This window comes from Oratosquilla oratoria, unplaced genomic scaffold (assembly GCF_046742065.1).
Source record: "Oratosquilla oratoria isolate Oo_2021 unplaced genomic scaffold, ASM4674206v1 SCAFFOLD73, whole genome shotgun sequence".
Lineage (NCBI taxonomy): Eukaryota > Metazoa > Arthropoda > Malacostraca > Stomatopoda > Squillidae > Oratosquilla > Oratosquilla oratoria.
Window position 1 is genome coordinate 426,751 of NW_027467737.1, and position 21,313 is coordinate 448,063.

Below are 21,313 nucleotides of genomic sequence, written 5' to 3' on the forward strand. Positions count from 1 at the left end.
TACCCCGTAAGCTGTACTGATCGAATATGTCTTGACCATGCTCCCATGGATGGCGATTACGCTGGCTGGTATACGAGGCAAGTCTGTTGATGTTTGGTCCAACTTTGGTACAGCAACACTGACACGATCTCCCACAGAAAACTCTTGAACTTGAATTTTTTTTTCTTCTTATAAAGCTGAGATCCTGGCAGGTGAAACATGTGTTGTCCAAAACTCATTTGGGAATGGAGGAGTGGTGAGTTGACAGTTGCTTTTCAGGCGTTACTGGTGGTTCAGGTTGCGGTGGCGATGGTGATGCATCTTGACTGTCATCCAGTGGACGCAAACTCGTGTGTGGTAGTGATTGGGAAGGTGTCTTCATGTGGCGAGGGTGATGACCGGTTGGTGGCATCTTCTAGTGGTGGCTGTGATGGTGGTGATGGCTGTTTGTCTTCTAGTGGTGCAGGCTTGAAAAGACGCGGCGCTGGGATAGGCTTCAATATCGGGTTCTTCCTTGGCGACAGCTGGCTGATTAGTTCTTGGGCTAGGGGTGGAGTCAATTTGTGCTACAATGGTTACATGTATGTTAAAAAATAAAAGAAAAGAGTATGTAAGATGGCAGTGTGTTAACAGAGTGAAGGCTGTAAAGGAAGCCTGACCAGCGATCTCACAATAAGTATGAGAGCCACGCTATTTTACTTTCTCAAAGTTATCTCCTGGTAGTTTTTGGTAGCTATAGAGATTTTCATTGATATTTAGCATTTTAATTAGTAATACGATATTTGTCAATTTGCCTAGCCCTAATCTAGATCCTTAGCCACCAAAAACAATCTGTAGGACTTTATGTACTGAGATACACAAAATATTGAAACTGTCTTCAACTATTATTGAATCGTCACCAACCTGAACCAGTGAAATTCGTTAATTAAATTAAGCAGTGAACATTTCTCTTCAATATTTTAGGAATTTTTGGCATCTTTTGATAAAGTTAACCCATCTCACTAGGCAGCAGTGATCGCAGTGGCCCTCCTGTACACGGAGGACATTTTAGTATAGATCATTTAACTTTGAATATTCAACATTCTTAAGAATTATGATTTTAGCAATTATTTCTTTTTCTTTTTTCTTTTCTTTAAACTAGTTGTTGTGGTAACTAAGGAATTTTTAAAATGCACAGAAGTTTCTAGTTGGACATGATAGCCCCACATATACAATTTTATATTTAAACTGCCAGATTTTGAAAAAGACCATTTATTTAACTACAACAACAAACAAAAAATAAAAGAACAAACCAGAGCATTTTAAGTTTGGCATTTGAAAATTCATCAGCTTTATTTTGTACTCACTATAAAGTTTAATCTTTGTTCTAAAAATACAGAATTTTCCTCTTCTGCTGACTAAATCATCAAAGACTTGAACTGACCAACTCCTCACTATATTACATCCTCTTCAGTAATTAGCCTATGTAAATAAAATCTGTTTTTACGTGGTATGTTGTAAATACAACCTTCTTTACTTCTTGGAGAATTTTTAATTAACAGGCTCTTAATGTTACTATTGTCTTTAAATACTATCTGGATACCAAATTTATTAAAAATGCTAGGAAGAATTATTAGATTTTCGTGGTACGGAATTGTTAACATATTTTTGTAATTAAATTGTTTGACCTTCTTGGAGATGTTTTCTTAATACTTCACAGATTATAAAAATGTTAACAATTCTGTACCACAGAAATTGAATCTCTCTAGCATTTTTTTTTTTATAAATTTTGTATACAGATAGTATTTAAAAGCAATAACATTAAGAGCCTGATTTTATTTATATAGGCCAAACAGGTAAAGGTTTAGATAAAAGAATAGGCTAACATAAGTATAGTATTAGGATGGGGCAAGTGTCAAGTGGATTATTTGTCCACCCAAGGGATTATGGTCATAATATTGACTGGAAATTCTAAAGTATAACTTCTTGCAATAATATTATAGAAAGAAATACTATTGAATATTGTTTCATAAACAAAATTTGGAAATAGTATAAACTTGAGTTTGGGTTTATTGAAATTGGACAATTATATTATTGACAAAATTGTGCTATGATATGTAACATGGGATCTTTCTGAATATCCTCTGTCTTCTTATGTATATATTGTTTCTTTCTGTATTGCATTTCTGTACCTTTGAAAATGTCTTAATAGATGAAAACGTTCAGTATCTGTTTTTTCAATTTCTCGGTGGTTTCTGCAAAAATGTGTATATGCATTTACCTAGGGGAGCTATACCCGTGGTGTCCTGTCTTCATATCTCATTTTATTTAAACTGTTTTTAAATTCATGTATTGTTTTTGCACACACCACTTTCTCATCTAACTTGTTCCAAATGTCTATTACTCTGTGAGGAAAGCTATTCTTTTTCACATCTCTTCTATAGCTGTCTTTCTTGATTTTCTTTCTGTGTCCTCTTGTATTTCTATCATTCCATCTTATTAGATCCTCTCTATCAATAGTTTCTATGCCTTTCATGATTCTATAAGTAGTTATCAAATCTCCTCTCTCTTCTTTGCTCTAGTGTCTGTAGCTCAAGTTTTGCTAGTCTCTCTTCATATGATAGTTTTGAGAGTGTTGGTGCCAGTTTTGTAATTGCTCTTTGTATTCTTTCAAGTTTTGTTGTACATTTTTTTTGTATTTGGTGACCACATCGTTGCTGCGTGTTCCAATCTTGGTCTTATCAAAGTGAGTATTTTCTTCACCATTTCTTCATCCAGGTATGCAAATGCCACTTTGATTGTTCTTATTAAATTATAAGTTTCTCCAAAAATCTTGTTTATATGTTTCTCAGGTGACATATTATTCATAATAATGACTCCCAGGTCCTATTCATTTTCTACTTTTTTATTCCTTCTTCTCCCAATATATATGATCCTACTATTCTTTTTTTTTGCTTCTTCAAAATTCCTTTATATGATACTTCTTAGTATTGAACTCCATCTCCCACTTCCTGGGCCATTCCCATACTTTATTGAGGTCACTCTGTAGTGACTCACAATCTTCTTCAGAGTTCACTTTTTTCAACAGTTTTGCATCATCCGCAAAGAAGCTCATATAACTTTCAATTTCTTCATCCATATCATTAATATATATAGCAAACATTATTGGGGCCAGAACTGTTCCTTGTGGAACACCACTTATCACTTCATCCCAGTTAGTGTTTGTCTCTTATCACCACTCTCATTTTTCTTTCTTGCAAAAAATCTTCCATCCATTTTAGCACATTGTTGTTTTTTTTTCTAAATATTTTACCTATCTACTTTTGATAATTCTTTCACAAATTGTTGTTATCTTGCTTGTTAGAGACTGGTCTATAGTTTGTAGGGTCTTTGTTTCCCCCTTTATATATAGGTACTATATTTGCTCTTCAATCTTTTGGAACTTTTCCTTCTTTCAATAAAATGTTTATTAGGCTATGCATTTTGTCTGCCAGTTCATTCCTGCATTCTCTCAAAATCCAGTTTGCTATTTCATCTGGTCCATGTGATTTTTTGACATCAAGATTACTCAAGTGTTTCATTATTTCATTCCTTGTTACTGTTGTGGCTGAAGTCATCCTGATAGGGTAATACAGGCATTCAATAGTGAAGGTGATGAACAGTTTGTCATCCTTAACACCCCCCCTCAAACTGAAATCACCCTCTGATTGTGCTAAACTTACACAAAGTACCCTTGGAGAGAGGTTTAGTAAACATATCTGCAACATTTTCATCTGAGGGTACATACACTAATTTGACAGATCCATTTTCGATCTGACTTCTGATAAAATGGTATCTGATGTCTATATGCTTTGATCTTTGATGATACACTGGGTTTTTAGCTAAGGCTATAGCACCTTGGTTATCTACAAACAGTATTATAGTGTCTCTCTGACATTCTGTTATATCTGCATAGAGTTGTGCTAAAAAATTACATTCTTGTACAGCATGACTGATAGCTACATATTCTGCCTCACAAGTGGAAAGAGCCACTACTCTTTGTTTCTTACACTTCCAGGATATAAGTGGACCATGGGCACTCATTTTGAAACAATAACCAGTAATACTATGGCGGTCCTCAGCAGACCCCCAGTCAGAATCACAGTAACCTGTTAATTTCAATCCTGCTTTTGATTTACCAAATTTCAAACCATAGTCAAGTGTTCCTTTAACATACCTTAAAACATGTTTAGCTAAACCAAGATGATTTACAGTTGGTTTTGACATATACTGTGATAACTTGGTAACCACAAAACATAAGTCAGGTCTGGTTGCAGTCATGATATAAATTAGACTACCCACTATTCTCCTATAGTGCTTAGGATTATCTAGTACATAGGATTCACAGTCTATTATTTTACAGATACCTGGATCACATGGGATACACTTCGGTTTGCAGTCTGACATATTGAATCGTTCTAGAACTTTCTCACAGTCAATATCTGCATTTAAATATGCGGTGCTGACATCCATCTGATGGATTATATAATCACTTTGTACAACTAATTGCAATAACATTCTCAATGAAGTAAGTCTGGCTGTTGGTGAAAATGTTTCATGATAGTCTATATCTTGAACTTGGGAAAAGCCTCTCGCTACGAACCTGGCTTTATATCTGTCACCACTATCTGGGTCATTTTTCACATTAAAAACCCACTTACCTCCTATAACTGATTTACCATCAGGTAACCTTACTAGATCAAAAGTGTCATTTTCTGTTAGGGCATCAATTTCCTCTTCCATTGCTTTTTGCCATAAATGTGACTCTGGGGACTGCATAGCTTCTAAATAAGTCCCTGGGACCTCACATACCTTATGACAATAATAGGTGGTGTATCCTGCTAAATTATAATCATCATCATCTTTCTCTACAACATAGTCATTTAGATACCTAGGTGGGTTCCTCACTCTTGGAGGATTTTTCCCTTCAATGTTTAGCTTACTAGTTTTGTTCTCATTCTTTGTCTGTTCAGAATCCTTTACTGCTGGCTGATGAACTTGTGATGTGGGACGACACGTCACTTCATCATCACTATCGCTTTCATAGATATTAGACTTTGACATTTCTACTTCATGTTTATCCATAAATCTTACACATCTTACTCTCCTTACTTCCTCTTGGTCAGGAAAATACACAAGATAAGCAGGGCTCTGCCCATCATACCCCACAAATACCCCCCTTTTACAACGTGCATCTAACTTCTTACAATTTTGAATATATGCATAGCATATTGTGCCAAATACGTGCATGTTACTTAAGTTAGGTTTTCTCCCAGACATTGCTTCTACAGGTGTCTTCCCTACCCTTGAATTATAACACCGGTTCCTTATGTATGCAGAAGCTTTCAATGCATATGGCCACATTGTCTTGGGTAAATTTGCCTCCAATAACAAACATCTTGCCATTTCACAAAGAGTTCTCCATGAGCGTTCCGCTGTGCCATTTTGATGTGGGGAATAAGGGGCTGTGTATTCCTGCTTTATCTTGTGTTTCACCATCAAAGACTTAAACTCTTTAGATATATACTCACCACCATTGTCAGTTCTCATACGTTTGATTGAGCCCAAAGGAGCAGTATCAGCCAAATACCTTTCTGTGGCTGATAATGCATCTTTCTTGTCTTTCAATAAATAGACCATAAAGTTACCAGAGTAATCATCAACAAATGTTATAGCATATTTGAATCCGCCTTTACCAACTACATTCATTGGGCCAGTTATGTCACTATGTACTAATTCTAAACTATTTGTAGCCCTTGTATCAGGTTCCTTATTTCTAAATTTACTCATCTTGCCTAAAATGCAGGTTTCACAATTTACATCCTCTCTGTCACCTGAAATGTGCATACCATCGACTACCCCCTCAAGCTTCCGAACATCCTTCATATTACAATGACCAAGTACCTTGTGCCACTCTTCGGCTGTGCGGTTACTATGTTTCTGGGTATTTCCAACATAAACATTGTTAATAAAATACAGATTACCCTGCCGTTCCACGTTGAATATAGAGCCATCTGATGTCATGAGCTCTGCATGGTTTGGTTCAAAGTTTACACATACACCTTTTCTTGTGGCAGCTGGAACAGAAAAAATGTCAAATTTGTATGATGGGATATACAACACATCTTTCATAATCATTTCTTTTGGCTTCCCATTAATATCATTTAGCACTACACTGGCATCACCTTTGCCTAACACAGTCCCAATTTGCTTGCTACCATCTGCAAGTTGCATTACTTGCTTATCTGGTTCAAAGTTTTTGTTGAACTTAATAAACTTAGATTTATCAGTTATAATGTGTACTGATGCACCACTGTCTACCAGTAATGTGCTGGTACCTGCCTTAATTCTAGTTGATTGAGTGCTGGTCTGGAATACGAAGCTGTGAGTGCCGTCTCCTTCGTCGCTACTGTCTCCTTCGGTTGTTCCATTTCCCTCACTGCTCACTGTGTGTGCTGTGGTTGCATTCTTCCTTTTGCACTGGTGTGTGTTGTGTGTATTAGATCTGCACAGACTGCACCACTTGCTAGGTTTCTTCTGGTCACCACTAGTTCGCCTGAGGCATTGATAGGCCTTGTGGCCTGGTCTGCCACATATAAAACATTTAAATATATACCTGCCTCTGTCACTGTTTGCATTCATCACGTTTTCTTCTTCGCGTGAGCTTTTCAACTTTCCTGATTCTTCATAGCTCATGAGTGCCTTCTTGAATTCTTGAAAAGTCATTTGTTTTTCTCGTTGCTCCATTTAGCACCATGGCTATAAGCATGCTGTCACTTATATTTTCTTCTGCTTTCTTCAGTGCCGCTGTAGCTGCTTCAGCTCTTAAAATATAGTCTATTAACTCCTCATCACTAGCTAATCTGAGTGTCGTCAACTTCTTGTACAGAGAAATCACTCTCGGTTTACTTGCACCCAGATAGTAATTTCTTAAAATATCTAACGCTTCCTTGCCTTTGTCCGTTGCATCTCTAATAATAAGAGCTATGCTCCTATCATCCAGCAGTTGAATCAGCTCGGCATATACTTCCTTATTCTCGTCTGTACTCGGTGATGTCTTCGTCAACACGCTGTCCAGTTTCTTGGTTGTCAGGTAACCTTGGAATTTCGCTTCCCATACCTCGTATTTATCCCCATCACCGTCGAAAACGAGCCTGTGCCTGGGCCCATAACCTGTTGTGGCTGAAGTCATCCTGATAGGGTAATACAGGCATTCAATAGTGAAGGTGATGAACAGTTTGTCATCCTTAACAGTTACTTCTATTTCTTTTATAGGGGAGACTTTCTCCTCCCATTCGATATCACTAGGTTGTATGTTCTCCCTTGTAAACACTGATTTAAAATGCTTGTTCATAATTTCTGCCATTTCTATTTCCTCTGTGTATTCAACTCCTATGTAATGTGTATATATATCTCCTTGCAAACGAGAGCTGTACGTCGTTCCAGGCGGTTAGTGTTTGCCATGTCATGGAGGGTGCGAATATTCCATGCACCAATGGTTAAAATCTTTCTGTTATTGCCACCGCTTTAGTGGGATGTACGGCAGCCGCGGTAAGCTGACCAGATGTGTTTTCTGTGACCGATGTTTACCCCACCTTTTCTAGGGGCCTCCCCATGCGGGGTGGGCTGCGGTGGTCCTTAATAGGCCAGCCCAGTCACGGGTCCAGCTGCTGAGCTCTGGTGTCACAGAAAAAGTCACCAAAGAGTGACCATCTTAGACCTGCCGCCCAAGTGCAGTCGCAGGCTGAAGGCTTCCAGCTTTCCAGGCCTGCCCCTGTCACCCACAGTACCATCGCCTCGGGACTTGATGGTGTGATGATGATGAGGTGAAGAGAGGAGGGAGGAATGACAGAATGCCAGTCACTGGGGATGTTGTTTTGGGTGGTCGTGGCTGCGTGACGGCCACGCGCATTCACTTGGCCCACGTCTTTTCCACCGCAGCTCAAGAAGGATGAGACAGGCAGCCTCCACGATGCAGGTTGCATCGGGCTGCTGGGTCTTGTTGGTTTTATTTTGGAGTTTTCCTTCTCCTAGCCTTTGCCTAAAGAGGCAGACCCTACAAGGCAGTAGGGGGGGTCTGATTATACTGTCTGACCACTCGGTCACTTGCATGCATTCTGTAAGAAACGGGGGGGACCACGGGTAGGTAGCATGCAAGCAGTTAGGAGGCAGAGGCTGTAGAGGGGTTAAGACAAGCTTAGCCTATGTCGCATGCACTCCAATCATCCCCGCTTCAACATTGATGTGGCGGCCCTCAGCGAGACCAGACTACCCGAAGATGGCAACATCAGGGAAGCTGGAACGGGATACACCATCTTTTGGAAAGTGAAAGCCCCCGAGGAGCCACGCATACATGGTGTCGGCTTTGCAATCCGTTCCCAGCTTGTACAACAGCACAACCTCGCTCCCAAGGCCATCAGTGAGCGCCTGATGACAGTCCGCATTTCCATCATGCGGGACAGATATTGTACTCTAAGTTGCTAGCATTATGCTACATGTAGATTTAGTAAATGCATAGTTAAAATTCTGTATGTGTGTATGTACATGCGTGTCACAGTGTGAATGTTCGAGAACTTACAAATTGCCATTGGTACATCTTAAGTAATTATCAAATTATTTGTAATGCGAAAGTTGAATGAATGGGATATAGATCATTATTACTATCAAAATTAAGTTGTCATGTAACTGAAAGTGTATGAATGTAAAATTTCTGTGTGCGAGTGAATAATTAAAATGATTGTATAAATTAGATTTAGCAACTGTTTTTGGATCAGACCACCCGGTGCTTAGTCACGCATGCAGTGAACAGTGTGAGCTCTCTTAGGGTGCATATCAGGGCATTTTTCTTGACTGTGGTGAAAGTGTGTGCTGACATAGATTGTACTTTTCACGTACAATATATTAACTTTTGACGTGCAGTGTTTTACTCCACCTTATTGTTAACCAAACAATAAATGGTGGCGCGGTGTCGAAAAGTTACAAGTGCTTTCCAAACGCCCTATCCACAAGTACCGACCAATGGGAACGTCTTCAGTGCTACGTGCTTCAACCTGCATTGTCGACAACAGTGTGCAGAACTAGGTGAACCCTATTACAGTGCAATCTTTGGTGAACGACCTACAATTCTACATACCCTACACGAGTGCCAGTGCTATAAGGTCACCTCACCACGCTACCTCCAACCACGTTCATCTATACCCAAGCTACCAAGCGTCTTCGCAGTTTTCCGTCTTCCACTCTCACCCTCACCCTCCAAGCTCGCCCCTAACCCAACTGTCATCACCCGTGCAGTTGAGCTCACAAACAGGAACTCCCTGTCAATCATATGCATGGGTCAGCAAAATTCCCCCAGACGCGTACTTTGAGTCACATCTCCTTCTCCAAGTGGACTACGACAGTATCCGGTCTCTGCTCCACTTCTCCACTTCCCAAATGGACTTCCGGATCACAAGCGTTGAAATCTTCCGCTCCAGCATTGTGACGTCAAACAAGGTCACCATCTTCCACCTCACATCGCAACTGCGTGACGTGACGTCACCTCCACTTCCAGTGTCCAGCTCCGTGCACTGTCCACAACCACCTCCATCCGCTCTCCGTTCCTCACAACGGGTGCCGCCGACTACCTTTCACAAAACATCCACTGCACCCCAACCACCTCCGCCGTCTCGGTCTCCCGCTCTACACGTCCACGGTACCCTCCCGGCGTTACACGTCGATTCAAATCGGTTCATGGAACCCCTCCTCCATAAGTGACATTCATGAACTTAAAATTGTGTGTTCCAGTGCAGTTATATATTAACTCGTAACATTACAGTGTTTGTGTGGTTTAGTTATAAATTGCTTTACAGACAATCGTGTTACTTTTTTTGTGTTGGTGAGGGTGAGGTGATGGGATGTACAAGGGGTGAAGGTGGCACTAGACAGGAGGTGAGCATTAAGGGGGAGCGACTGGAGGAAGTGGATGGTTTTAGATACTTGGGTGCAAATGTGGCAGGGAAAGGTGGAGTGAAAGTGGTGGTAGAATGTAGATTGAGAGAAGCGAGTAAATGCCTTGGTGGATTAAAGAGTGTAATGAGGAATAGACATTTGGGAATGGATGCTAAGAGGAGACTGTATGAAGGAGTGATTGTGCCAACAGCACTGTATGGGGCAGAAACGTGGAACATAAGAGAGGGAGTTTGAATGTGTTTGAGATGAGGTGTCTGAGAGGTGTGATGGGGGTTACTAGGCTGGATGGAGTGAGAAATGAGGTGGGGAGGGGAACAGGGGTGGAAAGGGAGCTGGGAGATGGGGTTGATGAAAGGGTATTAGGATGGTTTGGACACGTGGAGGGAATGAGTGGAGAAGGACTGGTGGGAGAGGTGTGGAGGGGGTGAACGTGAGGGGACGTCCTAGGATGAGGTGGATGGATGGGGTGAAGGGGGCTTTGGGGAAGAGGGGAATGTCTGTTGAGGAAGGACGGGAGAGGACAGAAGACAGGGGTGAATGGAGAGTGGTTGTGTATGGATGATGTTGTGATAGCATGAGGTGGAGTGGGCGGGTGGATGGGGGGTGAGGTAGTGCGTGTGAGCAAAATTTGACGCAGCCCGAAGGGATTTCTCCCCGTCCTCTCATTTTATGCAATGGGGGGGACGGAGAGGGGGGGTCGCCGATTTAATGAAGCAGCCTTGCTGTAGATGTGCTGTGTCTTGCGACACTGCTTCTGACCCAGGGCAGTGGCCAAGGTGCAGGGATGGCCCGTCATTCAGGAGGTGCTAAGATGAGAGAGAGGGTGGAGGGGTGTGGAGTGTATTCAGGGATGGAATGGGTGGGAATGATTTTATGCCTTTTTCTTTTTGGCTACCCCCCTTGTAAGGGGGAAAAAGCCTTGGTATATGTATGTATGTTTTTACATCATTACTATTATTATCTGCATTTTGTGTACATATATGCCATATTCAAATATTTTTCTTCATAATTCCTTATAAGTCCTACAATATTTCTTTGCATTGTGTATATTTACCTATAATTCTGTGTGCCTTTACTAAAATCTTCCACTGTTTACAGCCAAGTTCCACTTCTCTTCCATTTCACCTGTGTGTTTCTCCATCCCTCTGTGTCTTCTCTCTACATCTCAAGACGTCTTCTACTATTTCTAAAGGTAAGTGGACAACCTTTTGTCAGTGTGTAAATACCATATGACAAACTTTCCTCACGATCCTCTTCGTAGCCCCTCCCATAATATTCTACCTTCATCCACAGAATCAACACCCTCACCTCATCCCTCCCCAAATTTCTCATCGCTACTCAGTGTGTCACTAAACGACCTTCCACCCCTACCTCCTTCTCCGCTCCCTTCCCCAAATTTGAGCCCTACCAACATGGCTTCTTCCTCATCCCAGCAACCCCATCAACTCATGACTATTGTACACGACACGGTAGACGTACCCAAATTTACAGGATCCAATATCCCCTTTCATTCATTCCTTAACAATGTCGAAGCGGCTATTAATCGTAGAAATTGCACTACAGATGATGAAAAACTCAGTGTCCTACGCAGCTTTGTTGATCTGAACTCCGTAGCCAGAGACATCCTGCAAACTGATGCGTTTCAGGAATGAAACAATTATTCTACTTTTGTTGACTTAATTAAGTCTCACTTTGGCCAACACACTACACTTGGTGTTCTCACTCCCCTATATGACCTTGCCTTACAAATCAACTCTCCTCCTTATGTCAGAAAAGAAAAAGTTGCAAGACTTGCTTCAGATCTAAAAGCCCGTCTGAAATCCACACTAGAATCTTCCATCTGGGTTGATACAGATGGAAAAATCACCCTTAACCAGGTTGCATCCCTCTTTGCTTACTTTCGCTTTCTTTCTCTTCTCCATCCAGACACCTTAAACAAGACTAAATCTATACAATTCACTCCAAATATGACCATCTCAACCTTGTCTCATCAGATCCAAGTCACCAAAAACACTGACAGACATTGTTGCCCAGCCAGCCCCTATCCCCAAACCTACACTATCAGTTGCTCATGTGTCCCGATCTGCCTCTCGGCATAGATCCACTTTCTGTCCCAGATCCATTTCTTGACATAGACAAAGATCCTTCTCACGTTCCACTGTTATTTGTTACTATTGCAAAACCCCAGGCCACTATGCTAACAGATGTGCTATTCGTCTCTCCACTCCTCCCAATAAAGATGCCCTCTCCACGGTAAATGTTTCCACACGGCTGGAGAATGTCATGTTTTGAACTCCAACCTCTCTGAACAGACTTTCTCTTCCCGTCGGAGTTCCCCTTCTTCTTCTCCTAAATGACTATCTCCTTCTCTTTCTCTCAGGACAACCCCTCCTAGCATGCATTTCCCATCCCCACCACCCACCCCTCCCATTTGTACTCTTTCTAACTCTAACACATGGTCCAATGCTATTTCCATTCCTGCTATGGTTCATACCTTTCCTATATCTCTCTTCATAGATACTGGTTCTCCTGTAAATATCATAACTTCTTCCACCTTCCACAAACTCCGCCTATCCTATAAGCATGTTACAATCTTGGAACCTTCCGATCTCCAACTTACTAACGTAGATGGTGTTCCATCTCCAGTTTTAGGTAAGATCCATCTTCCTATAATTCTTCATCCTCACAGTCAAGATTCATATCCCACTTTATGTGGCTAATGTACAGTTTCCTGCCACTTTATGTGGCTAATGTACAGTTTCCTGCAAATGTGTTTCTGGGACTAGACACTATGCAGCAATATGGAATTAGTGTCTTTCCCCAACGTCATGGCATTGCTTACGGTTGTCATTTTATTCCAGCCCTACACTTGGTGACTACTTCTCATCCACATTCTGCACTTCTGCAAAATCCCCCTCCCACAGCATGCCAACTGTGTCAGTGCCCACTATTGTTGCTCCTCCTACCCACTCTACCCAGATTCAGAAAACTCAAACAGAGAGTACTACCTCCCTTTCTCCTCTAGCTCCCACGTCCCAGGATACTGTACAACCAGCATCTGAACCTTCTCTTCAGAATTCACTTCCTTCTAGTGAACCTACCTTGCTCAAAGTTCTCACCCATACAAAGCGTTTGCGTTCTTCTCGCATGCCTAAATCAAGGAAAAGGAATACCAAATGTTCTCCCCCTTCTACAGAATTCTCTCCAACAGAAAGCCAGATTTCTCCTTCCTTGGATGATTTAGTAATTACCTCCTCCCCTGTCTCCGATGTGCTTTCCACAATGTGTTGCACTACTCATGCAGTGTTAACAAGAACCGTGACTCTTCCACCACATGAGTATTTCAAAGTGCAGCTTCACATTTTCCAAGCTCCGGAATGTGATGTTCTCTGTATGCCAGAATCCACATGTGTCAAAGGCATATCACTAATTTCAGCCTTATGCACTACCTCCAAGAAAGGTCATACTTCTTTTCTTGTTGCCAATGACACTCATGCTCCCCTCCACCTCAAACTTGGTACTAACTTATGTGATTTTCTTGTGTATCCTTCAAGAGTAAAAGTCATGGATGACCAAAATTCTTCCTTACCAGTTTGTATCATTAACTCCGATGTGCATCATGCACAGGTTCCTATTGAAGCATCTCGCTTCAAACCCCTTGACTTCCCCGATGCTCAACAGGATTTAATTTCCTTATGCAATGCCTTTTGCCATGTCATTGCTTTGCCAGGTGAATCCCTAAGTTCTACGGACCTCATTCACCACCACATTCCCCTTCGTGAGGGCTCTAAACCTTGCTATATTCCGGCTTATAGACTGCCGCACAGTAAGCGCAAGATTGTGGACAAGCTCATTGCAGACATGCTTGCCGAGGATATCGTAGAACTGTCTATTTCCGAGTGGAATTTTCCCCTATTTGTTGTTCCCAAACCAGATGGTACATTTCGCCCTGTTGTTGATTTTAGAGAGCTTAACAAAATCACTGTCCCCGAAAGAACGCCCATTCCCGTTCTCCAGGAAATCCTACATTCTGTTGGTCAGAATAACACGGTCTTTTCAACTTTAGACCTAATGTCGGGATATTTTCAAATTCCTCTTGCTCCAGAAAGCAAACCTCTAACAGCCTTCTGTACCCCTTCTGGTCATTTCCAATTCAAACGTTTGGCTATGGGTCTCACCTCTGCTCCTTCTGTCTTCACACGGCTTGTATACCGTACTTGATGGCTTAATTGGGGAAAATGTCTTCATGTATTTGGATGACATCATAATAGCTTCCAAATCCGTACCCGACCACATTCACCCCCTTCAACAAGTCTTTTCTCGTCTTGCAGATGCCAACCTAAAACTCAAACTCAACAAATGCTCCTTTCTTAAGAAAGAAATTCGTTTTCTTGGACACATACTCACTTCTGATGGCATTCTTACTGTTCCTGATAAAGTCAAAGCTGTTGCTGACTTTCCTCGTCCAACGGACCTTGAGCACCTTCGCTCCTTCCTTGGTCTTTCAGGTTATTACCGTAGGTACATCTGCAATTATTCAAAAATTGCAGCCCCCCTTACTTCACTGGTAAAGAAAGATATAGCTTTCCACTGGTCGTCTGCCCAGGAACAAGCCTTTGCAGACTTGAAGAATGCCCTTACCACTGCTCCTGTCTTAGTCTTTCCTAACTATGACTTACCCTTTATTCTCTACACCGATGCCTCATTCTAAGGTCTTGGTGCTGTCCTCATGCAAGAACAAGACACACACCTTCGCCCTATTGCCTTTACCAGCAGACTCCTTAACAAAGCTGAACGGAACTATTCTGTCACAGAAATTGAAGCTCTTTCTGTAATATATGCTCGTAGACATTTTAAGGAAATCATTCTAGGCTATCCTGTCACAGTCCATACAGACCACCAGGCACTTCTTCAACTTTTCAGAGGCAAGAACCTGTCCGGGAAACTTGCTCGCTGGTTCTTGACTATTCAAGAATTCAATCCCACCTTCTCTTATGTGTGTGGATCCGCAAACCATGTTGCAGACGCACTTTCTAGGAATGTTGCTGCTATCAATTCCCTCCCTCAGCCAGTCACTCTTACTCATGCGTGTATACAAGCAGCTCAAAGATCTGACCCAATGTGGAAACGTGTGATATTCTCTCTCGAGTCAGGAGATACATCTGATCTTACAGATTTATCTACTTCCTTGGACCACTTCAGACTTGTCGATGACGTTCTTTATCATGAAACCACACTTTCCAACAAGCATGAACCAAACAGACTTGTACAACAACTCGTAGTTCCTTCTGACTTAGTGCCTGAAGTTCTGTTCCTTTTACATGCTTCTCCACTTGCTGCACATCCAGGAAAAGACAAATACTTAACACAGGCCAGACTTCAGTACTTTTGGCTTATGATGAGAAAGGATATCCATAACCACATTGACGCCTGTCATTCTTGTGCTAGCCATAAAGGTCATATTCAGAGTAAAGTTCCCATATTGACATACCCAATCCCTAGCAAACCCTTTGATATGGTTGCAATTGACCTTCTCAAATTACCACTCACTTCTAGTGGAAACCAGTACCTGTTTGTGTGTATGGATAATTTTTCCAGATTTTGCATACTTGAACCTATCCCAGACAAGACCGCGACAACAATTGCAAAGACGTTCATTGATGAAGTTATTTGCCCCTTCACTACTCCCAAAATTCTTCTCTCTGACAATGGCATGGAATTCAACAATGAGATTCTTTCAAATATTTGCAAATCCTTTCAAATCACAAAATGTAATATTGTTGCATACCACCCCAGTTCAAATGGCCTTGTTGAACGCCAAAACAGAAAGATTCTCAATGTTCTCCGACACCTCGCTTCTGACCTCCATCTCTCCTGTGATCACCATGTCCCTATGATTCAGTTTTGCCTTAACAGTGTCATCAATAGGTCCATATCAGAGTCGCCTCACTTTGTCATCTTTGGCTCCGACAAGCGACTCCCATATGACCTTCTTGCTTCAGAAATATGTCCCATTTACAACTTTGATAATTTTGTAAAGGTTTCACTTTCAAATTTCAGCTCTCTCTTTAAGAGAATTACCCTTTCTCTCGCTAAAGACGAGATGGCCCGTTTTCACAATAAAAATGGGAGAGAATCTACCATTGCAATAGGTGACATCGTATATGCCCAGAACCATTCTCTATCTTCCAAGCTTTCACCAAAATTCCTTGGTCCTTTCCGTGTCCTGGCACTAGAACCTACAAAGTCAAAGTAAAACATTTGCATTCAGACACAGAATCCATCATGCACCTGGACACCCTTAAGCTTTTCTCTCGAGGTGTAGACTGTGACAATGACCCTCCGACTCCCACAGAACCCCTTCCTCCCTCCCCTCCCATTTCAACGTCCCCTGTCTCCCACCCATATAATCTTCGCAGCCGTCATACTTCTTGAACTTTCAATCCCTTATAACTGCCAAAATGTTCTCCACTACCGTCCTTTAAAATTTTTAATGTTCCATGTATGTTCTCCATGTAATTATATATAATGTTCATATGCCTGCATGTACAAATTGAAAATATCTTCTTGTACGTTACATTGTAAGTCGCTGAGGCCAGCTCCTTCTACGTGGCCGAGCGTTTATTGTACTCTAAGTTGTTAGCATTATGCTACATGTAGATTTAGTAAATGCGTAGTTAAAATTCTGTATGTGTGTATGTACATGCGTGTCACAGCATGAATGTTCGAGAACTTACAAATTGCCATTGGTACATCTTAAGTAATTATCAAATTATTTGTAATGCAAAAGTTGAATGAATGGGATGTAGATCATTATTACTATCAAATTTAAGTTTTCATGTAACTGAAAGTGTATGAATGTAAAATTTCTGTGTGCGAGTGAATAATTAAAATACAGACATACATATACCAAGACTTTTTCCCCCTTCCAAGGGAGGTAGCCAAAAAGGGAAAGGCATAAAAACACTCACACCCATTTCATCCCTAAATACACTCCACACCCCTCCCACCCTCCCTCTCATCTGAGCACCTCCTGGATGACGGGTCATCCCTGCACCCTGCCCACCGCCCTGGGTCAGAAGCAGTGTCGCAAGACACAGCACATCCACAGCAAGGCCGCTTCATTTAATCGGCGACTCCTCCTCTCCGTCCCCCTTTGCATATAAGGAGAGGAGGGGGAGAAATCCTTTCGGGCTGCGTCAAAATTTACTCACACATACTACCCCCACCCCACCCCACCCCCCCACCCATTCCTCCTCATGCAATCACAACATCATCCATATACAACCATTCTCCACTCACCTCCGTCTTCCGTCCTCTCCCTTCCTCCCTCAACAGACACTCCCCTCCTCCCCAAAGCCCCCCTCACCCCATCCATCCACCTCACCCTAGGACGTCCCCCACGTTCACTCCCTCCACATCTGCCTTCCATACCTCTTTTACTAGTCTTTCTTCACTCATTCTTTCCATGTGTCCAAACCATCCTAATATTCTTTCATCAACCCTATCTCCCAAATCCTTTTTCACCCCCGTTCTCTTCCTCACCTCCTCATTTCTCACTCTATCCAGCCTAGTAACCCCCACCATACTTCTCAATTGAAATAATTGTGTAAATTAGGTTTAGCAACTGTTTTTGGATCAGACCACCCGATGCTTAGTCACGCATGCAATGAACAGCGTGAGCTCTCTTAGGGTGCATATCAGGGCATTTTTCTTGACTGTGGTGAAAGAGTGTGAAGACATAGATTGTACTTTTCACGTACAATATATTAACTTTTGACGTGCAGCATTTTACTCCACCTTATTGTTAACCAAACAATACAGACACATCACCCTGATTTCCGTCTACGCCCCAACTCTGACCTCACCCAACAAAGACAAAGCTGCATTCTACACCCAGCTCGACCACACCATCCAGAGAGTGCCCACCAATGACAAGCTTGTTTTGCTGGGCGACTTTAATGCTCGAGTAGGCAAGGACCTTCGTCTATGGGAGGGAATCATCGGCCACCACAGTATCGGGAACTGTAACACCAATGGAGAATTCCTACTGAGTTTGTGTGCAGAACATCAACTTATAGTGACCAACACTATGTTTAGACTCCCGAACCGACAGAAGACAACGTGGAGACACCCTCGGTCCAAACACTGACACATTCTGGACTACATTCTCACCAGAGCCAGAGACCGAAGAGATGTCTGCATCACCCGAACCATGCCCTGATCGGATGACTGCTGGACAGACCACAGACTGGTGATCTCCAGACTGACCATGACTACCCTTCGACCACCTAGCCACTTCACTACAGAACTTAAATCTCGTGGGCAGCAGCCAATGCCAGCCGTACGACGTGTCGTAATAATACTCGCATCATAAAATATAGTCACAGCTTATATCGATCGTTCTCTCTTTCACCCGTGAATTTTGAAAACCACAGAGAATGGGATTAAGAGCAGATTAGAGAGAATGTAAAAACAGGGGCGACTACAATAAATATAATCAAGACGCCGATATGGCAGTGTCGCGAATCCACTTGCTCCTCATGACGCCTACGTGTGCGGCATTGTATGGAAGGGGCTAGAAGGGCACCCAACAGTGCATCACACCGGTGCTTTGACTGTAGCAAGCTCCGCAATCCACAACTGGCACAAAACTTCAGAGAAGCCTGTGAACATCACCTTGTAGAGTCTGTGGATCAGGCCAATGTAGAGCACCACTGGGCCACCCTAAGAGACGCCACGACCCGTGCCGCGGAGGAAATCATCGGCTACGCAAACAAGAAAAGGCAGGACTGGTTTGACGAGAGTGACGGTGCCACTCTCCTCTCATTGAGGCTAAACGCCAGATGCGTCGGACCATGGAGAACCAGCCCACAGCAGCTGCAAATAAACGTGCTCACAAGCAAGCTGTAGCTGAATGCCAAAGAGGCATCCAAGAAGCCCAGAACACCTGATGGCAAAATAAAGCTGCAGAAATACAAAGCTACGCTGACCAGCGAGACCTGCGAAGCTTTTATGCAGCAACAAAAGAAATTTTCGGTCCCACACAGTCATCAGTGGGTGGCTAACAGGATGTGGATGGGGCGACGATCATCACTGACAGTGAGGGCATTTTGCTAAGATGGAGGTCTCACTTTGAAAACCTCCTCAACGACCAAGTTGACACCCCTGACAACCTCCTGCGAATGACCCCGCAATATCCCGTCCGTCACTGGATGGCACTACCCCCCTCCAACCAGGACTTTAACAAAGCCCTTAAACGCATGAGACCCGGCAAAGCCCCAGGACCCAACAACGTCCCACTGGAGCTCCTCATGCACGGTGGCCCAGAGCTGAGAAACTGTCTCATGCTTCTCATACAGAAAATATGGGAGACGAAGACCCTCCCTAGTGACTTCCGCGATGCAATAATCATTACAATATTCAAAAAAGGAGACCGGGAGAATTGTAACAACTACCGGGGAATATCACTACTGAGCATTGCAAGCAAAATATTCGCCCACATTCTCCTTGACCGCCTCCTCGTCCTCGCAGAAGACGCCCTGCCAGAGTTCCAGTGCGGATTTCGACCTTCCCGTGGGACCATTGACATGATCTTCTGCACATGACAACTACAAAAGAAGAGCCTTGAACAACAACAGCCCACAATGTTTATCCTCTGGGACTTAAAAAAGGCCTTCGATAAAGTACCCCGACCCGCTATGTGGGCAGTCCTCGCTAGGTTTGGCTGCCCACCCGACTTTGTCACGGTGGTGCGTGCCCTGCATGATGAAATGGTGGGGAGAGTATGCCACCAGAACTCCCTCTCCGAGCCATTCCCCATCAACGGTGGTCTGAAACAGGGCTGTGTTCTGGCTCTCTCTTTACACAGCAGCGATGCTTAACGAGATACCACAAGACACACCTTCAATCGACCTCCGTTTCCGCATGGATGGGGGAGTTTTCAACCCGGCTCGACTCCGCGCTAGAACTAAGACCACCATATGTCCGGTGCAAGAGCTGCAATATGCCGATGACAACACCACCCCAGGTCAGACTGCAGAGGACCTTCAGTCACTAGCAGATGCATACAATGCAGCCTATGAACGTTTTAGGATGCAGGTCAATACAGATAAGACCAAAATACTAGTCCAGCACCCACCTGGTCTCCTGCTCCCTAATACCAACACCATCGTAAATGGCCAACCTCTAGAAGAAGTATACCAGTTTACATACCTAGGAAGCATCCTAACATCTACTCCCACATGCAAGAAAGACGTGGAGAACAGGATCAGGGCAGCCCACTCCGCCTTTGGTTGACTCAATTACTGCGTGTTCAACAACCACGCACTGACAATGGCCACTAAAATCATGGTCTTCGAGGCAGTAGTCCTCTCCACGCTCTTATATGCCTGCGAAACATGGACCCTATACAGAAGCGATATACAAAACCTAGAACGCTTCCAATAATATAAGCTTAGGCAAATTTTAAATATTACTTGGGAGAGCCGCACCACCAACCTGGAAGTCCTGTACTGGACAGAGCTTCATTGACCAGCGTTGAGGCCACCATCATCAACCACCGCCTCTGCTGGGCAGGGCACATCCTTAGAATGGACCCATCCAGGCTCCCCAAGAAAATGCTCTATGGCGAGCTCGCCAACGGGACCAGACCACGGGGAGCACCTAAACTGTGCTACAAGGACCAGCTGAAGCACACCCTGGCAATGACCAACATCGACCCTTCCTCGTGGGAACAAACTGCCAGGGACCGGACAGTATGAAGGAGTACAACACGCCAAGGCACCGAGGACTTTGAGGAGAGGAGGAGGGAAAATGATGAGGCAAGAAGAAGAGAGCGACGACAACAACAACCCCGTCCTCCCCCGACACTCCCCTGCGAACACTGCCCGCGACTCTTCCACCACCGACTAGGCCTCGCAAGTCATACTAAGCACAAACATCAACGAAGATAGGAGACGAATGACTAGAACCCGATACTCGGACACGAGAGGGTGCCGACGACGACGACGTGTGTGTGTGTGTGTATATATATATATATGTGTGTGTGTATATGTATATATATGTGTGTGTGTGTGTATATGTATATATATGTGTGTGTATATATGTATATGTGTGTGTATATATGTATATATGTGTGTATATATTTACCTAGTTGTATTTTGCGGGAAGGGGAGCTATGCTCGTGTTGTCCCGCCATTGTATCTCATTGTATTTACCTAGTTGTATTTTGCGGGAAGGGGAGCTATGCTCGTGTTGTCCCGCCATTGTATCTCTCAGTGTCTAGTTTGCTTTTAAACTCTTGAATGGTTTTTGCGCTTACTATTTCATTATCCAGTTTGTTCCAAGTGTCTAAAACTCTATGTGG

General features: G+C 43.1%; 2 protein-coding genes across 2 annotated transcripts in view; both read left to right on the plus strand.

Annotated features, from left to right (window-relative positions):
• LOC143023966 (uncharacterized) overlaps positions 1 to 11,207 on the plus strand; it is a 282,814-nt gene extending 271,607 nt beyond the window's left edge. The window contains exon 5 of the transcript XR_012966240.1: positions 11,044 to 11,207. The gene's annotated coding sequence lies outside the window, so the exon portion shown is untranslated. The remainder of the gene's footprint in view (positions 1 to 11,043) is intronic.
• Positions 11,208 to 19,821: 8,614 nt separating this feature from the next.
• LOC143023958 (uncharacterized) lies at positions 19,822 to 20,708 on the plus strand. Its single transcript, XM_076182628.1, has 2 exons — positions 19,822 to 20,239; positions 20,431 to 20,708. The coding sequence occupies exons 1-2, from the start codon at positions 19,822 to 19,824 to the stop codon at positions 20,706 to 20,708; spliced, it is 696 nt and encodes a 231-aa protein (XP_076038743.1).
• Positions 20,709 to 21,313: the final 605 nt, after the last annotated feature.